At 37.5% G+C, this 10,632-nt stretch overlaps 2 protein-coding genes across 3 annotated transcripts in view; both read left to right on the top strand.

Annotated features, from left to right (window-relative positions):
* ankrd1a (ankyrin repeat domain 1a (cardiac muscle)) overlaps window positions 1-3,228 on the top strand; it is a 7,864-nt gene extending 4,636 nt beyond the window's left edge. Inside the window, exons 5-9 of the mRNA XM_026948200.3 lie at window positions 1-11; window positions 427-525; window positions 1,086-1,184; window positions 1,291-1,389; window positions 2,387-3,228. The exon at window positions 1-11 is cut by the window's left edge and continues 88 nt beyond it. Of these exons, the coding sequence (XP_026804001.2) occupies window positions 1-11; window positions 427-525; window positions 1,086-1,184; window positions 1,291-1,389; window positions 2,387-2,485 (407 nt within the window). The 3' untranslated portion in view covers window positions 2,486-3,228. The remainder of the gene's footprint in view (window positions 12-426; window positions 526-1,085; window positions 1,185-1,290; window positions 1,390-2,386) is intronic.
* Window positions 3,229-4,499: 1,271 nt separating this feature from the next.
* The window catches only part of kif20ba (kinesin family member 20Ba), a 39,118-nt gene continuing 32,985 nt past the window's right edge, over window positions 4,500-10,632 (top strand). Inside the window, exons 1-6 of one of the 2 annotated variants that reach the window (XM_053237634.1) lie at window positions 4,500-4,741; window positions 4,994-5,105; window positions 5,237-5,326; window positions 5,573-5,692; window positions 7,381-7,519; window positions 8,538-8,722. In XM_053237634.1, the coding sequence (XP_053093609.1) occupies window positions 4,998-5,105; window positions 5,237-5,326; window positions 5,573-5,692; window positions 7,381-7,519; window positions 8,538-8,722 (642 nt within the window). In that variant the 5' untranslated portion in view covers window positions 4,500-4,741; window positions 4,994-4,997. The remainder of the gene's footprint in view (window positions 4,742-4,993; window positions 5,106-5,236; window positions 5,327-5,572; window positions 5,693-7,380; window positions 7,520-8,537; window positions 8,723-10,632) is intronic. The other variant, XM_053237635.1, reaches the window with a different exon arrangement.

The raw sequence follows: 10,632 nt of genomic DNA on the forward strand, positions 1-10,632 counted from the left end.
ACAGAGACAAGGTAGAGTATAAGTACAGTATATACTGATTACGGTAAAGCTGTAAACTTTACGTTTTCCGACATCTTCAGGACAGAGGAGTTTACGCTTCTTTGCGGTTTCTCGGTAACATGCGTAACAAGCTGCGTTTATTTTTATCTTATTAACTTGAAGAGAGAGAAAAAAGAGAAGCTGGTGAGGTCCTGTAAGTGACAACGGAGACTATAGCGATTTAGACATATAGAGCTGTAGCTATAAATGGATAAAAACTATGATGTGTCGTTCTTTAATAAATGAATAATTCGTAATCGTTGGCAAACTGCTGTGGTATAAGAGAAATATAAACACTTGGGGACGTGCTGTCACCCATCCAATCACATCACACCTGTACTTAACACAAGTGTGTGTGTGTGTGTGTGTGTGTGTGTGTGTGTGTAGTTGGATGCGACAGCAGTACACTGGGCGTGTAGAGGAGGCAGTCTTCCTGCACTGGAGCTGTTGCTTAACGAAGGAGGAAAACTGAACACCAGAGACAAAGTAAGAGCTTCCTCACAGAAATGTGAATATTAAAATGACAAAAAATGATGAAAAAAAAGAGGAAAATATAATAAATCTATAAATAAGCAAAATTTCCTAAAAAGGAAAAATATACTCCATATGTCTGTATATAATGTCTGTATTTAATTTCCCCAGCTAATTAAAATTAGGAAAAATTAATTAAATATTAATGTTGCATTAGGATTGAAATAGGCTACGATTTTAAAATGTATTTTAAAAAGTATTCTATGTTTTATATATATATATATATATATATATATATATATATATATATATATATGCACTGATTATTTGACTTTGATCCAATATTGTAATTTTTCTGTCTTCTGATGTAATCAACTGCAGCATAAATCTAATAATTATGTAAATTAAATAGATATTTAAAGATGTTTGTAGTTTACACAGCACATAATCTTCTGATTTGTTGACTCCGCCCCTCTCTCTAATCCTAACCATTATCATGTGCAAACAACAGCTTCCGAAATACAACATCCTCACTCTGCTACTTTCTGTGTGTGTGTGTGTGTGTGTGTGTTCAGTTACTCAGCACGCCGCTGCACGTGGCAGTTCGGACGGGTCACTACGAGTGTGCAGAGCATCTGATCCACTGCGGAGCCGATATTAACGCTAGAGACAGAGTAAGAGCTCCAGAACAACGCTGCTGTTAAAGGAAGCATAATCATATATAAAATATACCCATAATATCAAAACTGACTGTGTGTGTGTGTGTGTGTGTGTGTGTAGGAGGGAGACACTCCATTGCATGACGCAGTGAGGATCAACAGATTCAAGATGATCAAACTGCTGCTGATGTACGGCGCTAACATCAAGTGCAAAAATAATGTGAGTGCAGATAATATCGCAGTGGTTACAATACGAAATACGAAGAAAAGAAACGACACATTGCATCATCACATCGCCAGTGTAACACACAGATTCTTGCTAAATGTCATGAAGCACATGCAAACGCAGGTTGGAGACAAAGCAGAGGGGAAGAGCAGTAATCCAGAGCGATAATCAGGCAGAAGCCGAGACCGCAACCATTAAACCAACAACCCAAGTTCAAACCATGAATTATTTTATTTAAATGCAACATATATCGGTTTACAAAAAAGATGACAGCTTAGGAGGGGATTTAGTCAGAGAAGCAGCCAAAGGATGAAGGATCTGGAGAGATCCACAGCTCAGATGAAAACCAAAATCCACAAGATATTATTTCAAAAAAAAAAAAAAACAGTATGTAATCCCGTTTGAAAATGCAGCAAAGATGTGAGAAAAGGTTCTCAGGTCTGATGAGACCAAAACTGAGCTTTTTGTCCTCGACACAAAGCGCTACGTCTGGTGGAAACACAAACACCCTGAGAACACCATCCACACTGTGAAGCATGGTGGTGGTAGCATCATGCTGCGTGTTACCCTTAACATCTTGGTTGTTTCTCTGACTAAACCCTTCTTTACCCACTCACTGATGTTGAGAGTGCTAGCGTCACAGTTGTGTTGTATTCTGTCCATTTTTTTTAAAATAACAGATTTAACGTTATTCATTTTTTTTAAAACAATCCCTAATAGATATTTTCCCAGAAATTTGTCCTGGACTTTTTTTTTTTACTTGTAATTAATTTTTCTAATGAATATTGATTTTTGCTCCAATTCAATATTCAATAGTATGATTGTAATTCATGTAGACATTTCATCATGACATATAATCCCAATTTCAATTCATTTCCAGAATTTTGGATTTTTTTTTTTTACACTTGCTTTAATTATTTATTTTTTAGATTGCAGTGTTGTAACTAATGTGTAACTATTTGTTGTTTCTGTGTATTTTTGTGTTTCTCAGGATGGAAAGACGCCGATGGAGAGTCTGCTCTCGTGGCAAAGCGGAGCTAAAAACATCCTGAGTGACTTTAAAGACGAGACGCTTTCTGTTACTATGTGAAGAGAGAGAAAATATTAATAAATTAACATTACCATTAAAACGACATTGAGAGGGAAATAACACCAGGCTTCATTACATCCGATTCACTGTAAATCAGACGCACAGTGATGATAATTGCTGGCAATTTCTTTGATATTAATTTCTATGAAAATTTCTATGCGAATGTGTTTATAATGGTGGTGAAATATTAAATTCCAATAGTGACCCGTGACAGAGAAACAGGAAGCTGATGGATTCAGAAAAGTTATTAATGTGCTTTCTGGATGTTTCTTGACTTGATGATGGTGTTCGGCTGCACAGTGACGATTTTCATTTCCGCTGGCCACATCACAACTAAAGCACTGAAATTTCTATAGAAATATGTTAGATTTTTGATTGAATGATGTCGAATAGTCTGTGAATTTAATTCTTCTGATTTTTCTTTACTTTATTTCAGTGTGTGTGTGTGTGTTTGTGTGTGTGGTGTCAGCGGTTATCATGTGTCTCGTCACTGTCAGTATGACGATGATGATGATGATGAGGATGATGATGATGATGATCAGGAAGTGATGACAGGTTTGAGGATGTCGGCTGATTTATGAGCAGATTTGAGACTTTGTTCACTGATATTTTTGTTTAATTTGTATTTTTACTTTTTCTTTCAGTGTAATTATTCCAACTTGCTTGATTCCATTTTGATTAAGTTCTTTTGCTGCATTTATTTATTTATTATATTTGAATAAAGATTTTTTTGTTTGTTTTGCTTTGAAATTGCAGTGTGGTCTTTCTTCTGTTATTCATTTACTTTAATTCATATTTGACTCATGGATATGTTAGTTCTTGGGTTTTTAAATAGACCCTCTTATGATCACAGCACAGATTTGTTAATTTTATAATTTATGCTCTCACCTGGAAGTTGTAAGAGTTGCTGCTGTAATCATATAGACTGTCTTGTGCTCATCTCAGGACTCTTATCTGCTCATTCTGCACATCCTGTGAACACACTCAGTGCTGTTTAATTTATAATCGCACTATCCGGTATCACCCAGAAGAGGATGGGGTCACTTTTCAGTCTGGTTGCACTCCTCATGTCGTCTCAGAGAGTTTTTCCTCCCCGCCGTCACCTCTGGCTTGTGAACTAGGGATTTAAATCTCCATCTGATTTCTGTAAAGCCGCTTTATCTTTTTAAACCTATTCCTCAAAGTTCCACTTACATAAACCCAAACCACTTATTGAGCCTTTAATTGTAATGGCATTTTTCAGTACTTAAACTTACCTACCATTAAATTTTACAGAAATATTAGGGGAAATATTTGTCCCATCTCCCAATACACTTACAAACACTCATCCGCATAGCTGCAGTTTTCTTTTTCTTTTCAGTTCTGTACATTTTAACAAATCAGTAGCAAATAAATCAATTTCATTTGCACCTCCATTATAGTTGGGCGCATGTGGATGACAGACATAATGTCTATTTAATACAGAATTCAGTTTTTATTCAGTTTTAAATGAAATTATTATCCGAGTAATTATCATTTTAATTAAATTTCTTTATTATTGGTGCAGTATGTCATGACATATGAAATGTTTATGGAAAGCGTGAGGTAAATTGTTTACATGTAGCATGTAGCATATAATATACAAACCACACACCACAAAACAGATTAAACCAATATAATTCAAATAGAATAAAAATAAGTACAACAATATTCAATATACAATATACAAAATACAATTTATGTATGTTTAAGTGTGGAAAAATATTAAAATATTAGCATGCATTTGCTAAAGAGGGTCATTTCCTTCTTCTGTGTTTCATAAGAAACCTTTATTATTCACAAATTACGACCTAAATTATATAAAAATAATATATACAATAGAAAATAAAAAAAAAAATAGAAAGTATAACAAAAAGAAACACATTTATCCATGTTCTGCTTTAGCGTTGCGCAAATGTTGCGCTTTGTATTGCGCAAATCATGCGCAGTTGTGATCCTAAAGAACACGCATTCCCATGATTCCCTGCGTTCCTGCTCTCTTTTCGCTGATTGGTCGGATTTGAATAGAAGACCGCGCGCGACAGTCTTGGTTTAAGGAAATACATGGCGGTTGGATTAGAGAGCTACAAAATCAACGGTATGAAGCAGAAAACCTTTTAAAATTAGCTAATATTTCCATGACAGCTGTTTCTTAGTTGTTGTTTTAGCTGGTTAAGTTAATAATTAGCGAGTTCTGAGCTGTGGTTTCAGCGTCGGAGGAGTGTAACCGTCATCCAGGTGAGTTACTTCTTAAACAACTTTATAAACAGGTAGCTCAGGTAAACAGAAATACAAACCGGAAGTGACACATGCAGTAGAATTAGGCATGGCTCTTATCATAAACAATGACATGTAAATCAGTTATTAGTAGCTTTTTATGAGGTTCTGCTCTAATAACAGGTGCAGGTGTCACTTTAAGGTGACCTCAGGTGTGATGTTAAGGTGTATCTTTATCTTTTTTTTTTTTTTTTTTTTTTTTTTGGATGTCAGCACCATGATGGAGTCCTGCTTTAACGATAAGGTGGCCAGGGCCGAAACCATCCTGGTAGAAGACCTGAGGAGAGATCTCCGCTTCGATCTGACTGAAATCGCAGAGGCTCAGGTGAGTTCTCGGATCATCTCACCTGTGCTCACCTGGGACAGTTTGCTGTGGTGTAGTCGTATGTGTCGTGTGGATGTTTATCACTGTTTGCTTTATTTGTTTGCTTTGTTTGTTTGTTTGTTTGTGGGCAGGACTCCAGCTGCTTGGACAGAGAGTTTTTACAGGTGTACCTCCGGATTAGACCGTTCTCACAGGCTGAAATCGAAAACGGAGAATCGCAGGTGAGTTTGAAGGCGTCGTCGCCGTTCACTGCGAATCACTGACACGATATTTTCCTGATTTCTCCAAACAAGTGTGATGAACACTGAAGAACACTAAAGGTGTGTTATTGATGTATTTGCTGATTCCTGACTGCACGCCCACTAACACACACATTTTAGTGGAAGTTTTGGATATTTCTGTATTAATGATGTGTTTTTTCTTTCTTTCTTTTTTTCTTTTTTTTTTTTTTTCCCAAATCTGTGAAGGACTGCGTCACCATCCATCCTCCTGACACGGTCCTCCTCAAAGCGCCGAGGTCGTCTCTCTCAGCCCGAGCGAGCGATAAATCAGTTCCACAAACAGCGCAGCGCTTTCAGTTCTCTCAGGTATTTTGTAATAAATAAACCGAGAAAAATTTCCAACTGAACTCTAATGAGAAACCGAGTCGTCTCTGACTCAATTCAACTCTGACTAGAATCGACTCTTAATCGACTCTGAATAGAGCTGACTCTGAATAGAGCTGACTCTGAATAGAATCGACTCTGAATAGAATCGACTCGACTCTGAATAGAATTGAGCGGACTCGACTCTGAATAGAATTGAGCGGACTCGACTCTGAATAGAATTGAGCGGACTCGACTCTGAATAGAATTGAGCGGACTCGACTCTGAATAGAATTGAGCGGACTCGACTCTGAATCGACTCTGAATAGAATCTGAATTGAAATGACTCTGAATAGACTCGACTCTGAATCGACCCTGAATAGACTCGACTCTGAATCGACCCTGAATAGACTCGACTTGAATCGAATTGACTCAACACTCAATAGAATCAAAATGAATCGACTCTGACGGCGCCAAAGCACAGAGCAGTAGCGCTGCAGAGAGAACAAATGAAAAGAGAAAATAAACGCTCAATGCGATACACAAAACCGTTTAAACCGTTTTTGTTGCTTTTCGAGTCATTTCATTATGTACAGACTGAAACCAAATTCAGCCAAATAGAAAAAGAATCAAATTTATTGTGATTCAGATTCACTAAAAAGGCTCGCAGTAAGATCGGATCATTTGGATTGATGATATAATTGATTACAAATCAGTTATTTTCAGCTGGTGTGTAAAAAATATATTTATGTTATTAAAGTGATGCGTAAATAATTTAATTTAATAGCCTTTTTTTTTAATTGCATTATGAAGTGATATTGTATCGTGTCGTGTGGAAGCCTGAGGTTTATTTCTCTACTAATGATCCACTACAGAGCGACTTTTAACCATAATTTATTTACACCTAAGACTTTTTTGTAAATATTTTGTGGAGTGAGAGGAAGGAGAGAAGGATAGAAGGAGAAAGAGAGCGAAGGAAAAAGTACCGAAGAGAAATTCATGTGAAAGAGCCGACTGGTTTATAGACGACTCGTCACTGGTGTTCACGTGATGCTGAACGTGTCGCCGATTATTAAATAATAATAAAAATAATTTTAAAAAGCCCACACGTGCATGCTACAGTGCTTTCCAGAATTATTGGCACCCTTCTTCAAATTGACTAGATGAAATACATATTACACGCAATGATTCATACTGATAATTCAACCCAAAGTGTACAGTCAATATCTCTATTTTTTTATTTTTATATTTATGTTTATAGTTTTCATAGCTTTATAGTTTCTTTATATTTATACGTCTCATTTCATAACTTTCTCTTCTCTATTTGACTTTCTTATCTTTCCTTACAATGTTTACCTTATTGATATTGTATTTTTACTGTTACACTAAACACCGGTACACCAAGACCAATTCCTTGTACATGTAAACTCACAGTACTTAGCAATAAAGTCTGATTCAGAAGCAGGTTGCCTCTGCCAGGAGGTTCCGACTTGGTCCTCGCTAAAGCTTTAGACGAGAAGATGAGCCGAAAACGCATGCTGTAGTCAACACGGTTGAAAAGCGTTAGCTGTGAGTAGCCAGAAGAGCAGAGAAGGACGGAAGGAGAGAGAAAGAGAGTGAAAGAAAACGTGCGAAAGGGAAGTTCAGTAGAAAACAGCGGGATCTGATGTCTGGATGTCGTCCTGTTTTAGGTTTTCGGAGCGGACACGTTGCAGAAGGACCTGTTCGACGGCACGGTGAGAAATCTGGTCAAAGACGTCCTGGAGGGAAAAAACTCGCTGGTCTTTACGTACGGAGTCACGAACGCTGGAAAGACCTTCACCTTTCTAGGTTTGTGCTTCACAAGTTACTGTCACCAAACAGTGCTTTGTTACAGATGTTTATTTTCTGACTTCTACATTATTGATTCAGTACAAAAACATTTTAGATTCCAAACATTAGTTTTCCAGCACAAAATGAAACGTTACAGAAAAATGTTTGTATGTCAGTAAAGAAAGCAGCAGATTCCATAAGAGACACTTTTCAGATAAAAACATAATGAAGGCTGCTGGGTTTCGCTGCAGAAATAAGAAGCGAGTCGACAGTCAAAGTCTCCAGAAGAACTGTGGCTGCTTCTGCAAGATGCTCAGTAACACTTCCAGCTCATTTCCTTATAAAACTGCACACACTGCACCTCAGATACTGTTTATTTATTTAAAGTGAAGGATCGTCACATTAAATACTGACTTTGTTTCATTTATTACTGTTTACTGCTCTTTATAGGATTTTTTTAATCTCCACTATATTATACCACAAAAATTGGCCAAGAATTACAACTTATTTATTAAAGAACATCATGTTAGACTTTCTTATATTAAATGTAAGTATAAATAAATCTTGCTTATGTTATAGCAGCTATAAACAGTCGTTCCCTCACCAGTCTCTCTCTCTCTCTTTTTTTTTTTTCTCTCTCTTTATTGAAGTTAATAAGAAAAAAAACGCACAAACCGAGAGACAACACGTAAACAAAGCGTCCTCTGTCCTGAAGATGTCAGAAAACCTAAAGTTACAGCTTTACCCCTGACTGTTACAAAGCGCTGACACTGGAGACTCCTTCCATACATGTTACGCGAATGTCTGATTATATTTATGTGGAGCGTCTGCCGTACACGTCCCTGTGAATGAGCTGTTGCTATAGAAACGATAACGTATCAGAACGAGCGCATTAATATAAACCTGCGCTACTGTCAGTGCTGCTGTTCTAGAGAATTAATCACCTTCTGACCAATCAGATAAAGGTATTAGATTGTGTAATAGAGATTGAAGTGTGAGATTGAAGTGTGTGTGTGTGTGTGTGTCTTTGTTTCAGGCCCAGAACATGACGTCGGCATCCTGCCGCGCTCCTTAAACATGATCTTCAGCAGTCTGGAGGGTCGGATCTTCACCCAGACCAGCGTGAAGCCTCACCGGTGCCAGGACGTTCTGAAGCTCAGTAAGGAGCAGCAGGTGGAGGAGAACATCAGCAAACGCCACCTCCTCAGACTCCTCAGAGAGGTGAGGGAGAGAAATCTCCTCACTGAGGTCACATCTCATAATCCTCGAGGTTTAATAGAGTCGTGAAAAGCTCGTCCTCGCGAAGCTCTAAAGTCATCGTGTGTGATTTGACCTTTTTTTACACTTTATTTTTATTAATTTGTGGTTTATTCGTAGCATTTCCTCCAGCGATACCCGTTGGGAAGACCTGCTTATCTGGTAGAGCTTATCTGTTAGAGATCTTGCTAAAATTGGAGAAATTTTTACCTAACACACCTTTAAAACGTCTTTTATAGCGTCTCGTGTCTATGGACAGACATTTTAAATGAAAGTGTGAGCACAGGGATGGGAGAGATAAGCGTCACAGCTTATCTCACAGCGTCTGTGTAGGAGGACTCTACTGTATATCTCACATTTAACATGTTTTTTTTTTTAAATAAACCAAAACGTGGCCACAGGTGTATTAAATAGAGAAATTGAAATGGAAAAATGAGCAGCAATGTAGTATATCTACTAAACATACTGCTACTACTACTGCTACTACTTCTAATACCACTGCTATCACTACATTAGGGCTGACGACTATTTTGATAGTCGATTAATCTACCGATTATTGCAACGATTAATCAACTAATCGGATTATAAATCACATAATTACTCAATAGCTGCGTTTACATGGACACTAATAATCCGATCGTAATTGGACTAGAAGCACTATCAGATCTAAAAAGTCACATGTAAACACGTCAATCAGAATGAATTGGCCAAAACTGATTAGAATTTCATCCGGATCGTAAGGAGTGGTTTAAACCTTTTCTAATCCGATGGAGAGGACGTGTAAACACTTCATCGGGTTGAAAATGAAACCAGATAGTTCTGCGCATGTGCAATGACGTACAAATCACGTAACGACGTATGACGCACGGCTGTCAGCGGTATTGGGGCTCTGACCGTAGCCTCACCAGGTGCCATGTTTCCCTCCACCATGGAGCAGAGTGTCATAAATGACTGTCGTGTCATCCTACAATTCTCCTTCCACTCCTCGTCTGTGAAGTGGTGCAAGACGACGTTGTTCCACCGGTCCTTGCTTCGGACCCTCATCCACAGAGGCCTTGTTCTGGACTCGGGAAGGGGCATTTTAACTGCTTGATAAATACACGCAGTATAATACACAACACATCACGCGCTCGCGTCTTCTAATTAGCAGCTGAAACAGGCAAATGTTAAGTCCGCTTTTTAAAACGAAAAAAGAAGCAATGGCAAGAGAGCGGCTGCTAGTATCTGCATGTTGGAACGGAGGGAAACGTGTATTCCTGCACTGTGCGCATGTCAGAAGATCAAATCCGATTGTCATGTAAATGCACATATCAACCAGATTACTTTATTCAGCGTTCTTGTAAACACTGCGATCGGATTAATCAATCTGATTTTGTTTCAATCGGAATGAAATCAAAGTGTCCATGTAAACGTGACTAATGGCTCCTATTTTACCTATAAGCTTTTAAATTTAGCTTGAGTTTGTTTTAGGAATGAGGTAAGTAACCATTAAGACAATAAAGATGAATACTTTAATCAAAAAGATGTCATTTATTCAACTCAACATCTATTCAACATTGCTGCTCATTAGACTATTTTTTAAGACAAATAAATAATAAATAAAAAAAATCCATTCATTGTCCATTTAAAGCAAAGGAAGGCAAAGTGCTGCTATAAAAAATTCAATTGAAAATCAAGTACCCACTTTTTTTTGGTAGAACAAGGACAAATAGCAGCAATAAAAAAAAAACAACAGCAAAACATCAAACCAAACTACACAGTTTTCCCCTAAAACAATGAATGAGCATCTTTTACAAGTTGCAGCTATATAAGACTACATATCCATTACACTTTATTTAAACTTAAGAAAATCAGCATCTCTACATGGTCTTGTG

Source organism: Pangasianodon hypophthalmus, chromosome 10 (assembly GCF_027358585.1).
Source record: "Pangasianodon hypophthalmus isolate fPanHyp1 chromosome 10, fPanHyp1.pri, whole genome shotgun sequence".
Classification (NCBI taxonomy): Eukaryota; Metazoa; Chordata; class Actinopteri; order Siluriformes; family Pangasiidae; genus Pangasianodon; species Pangasianodon hypophthalmus.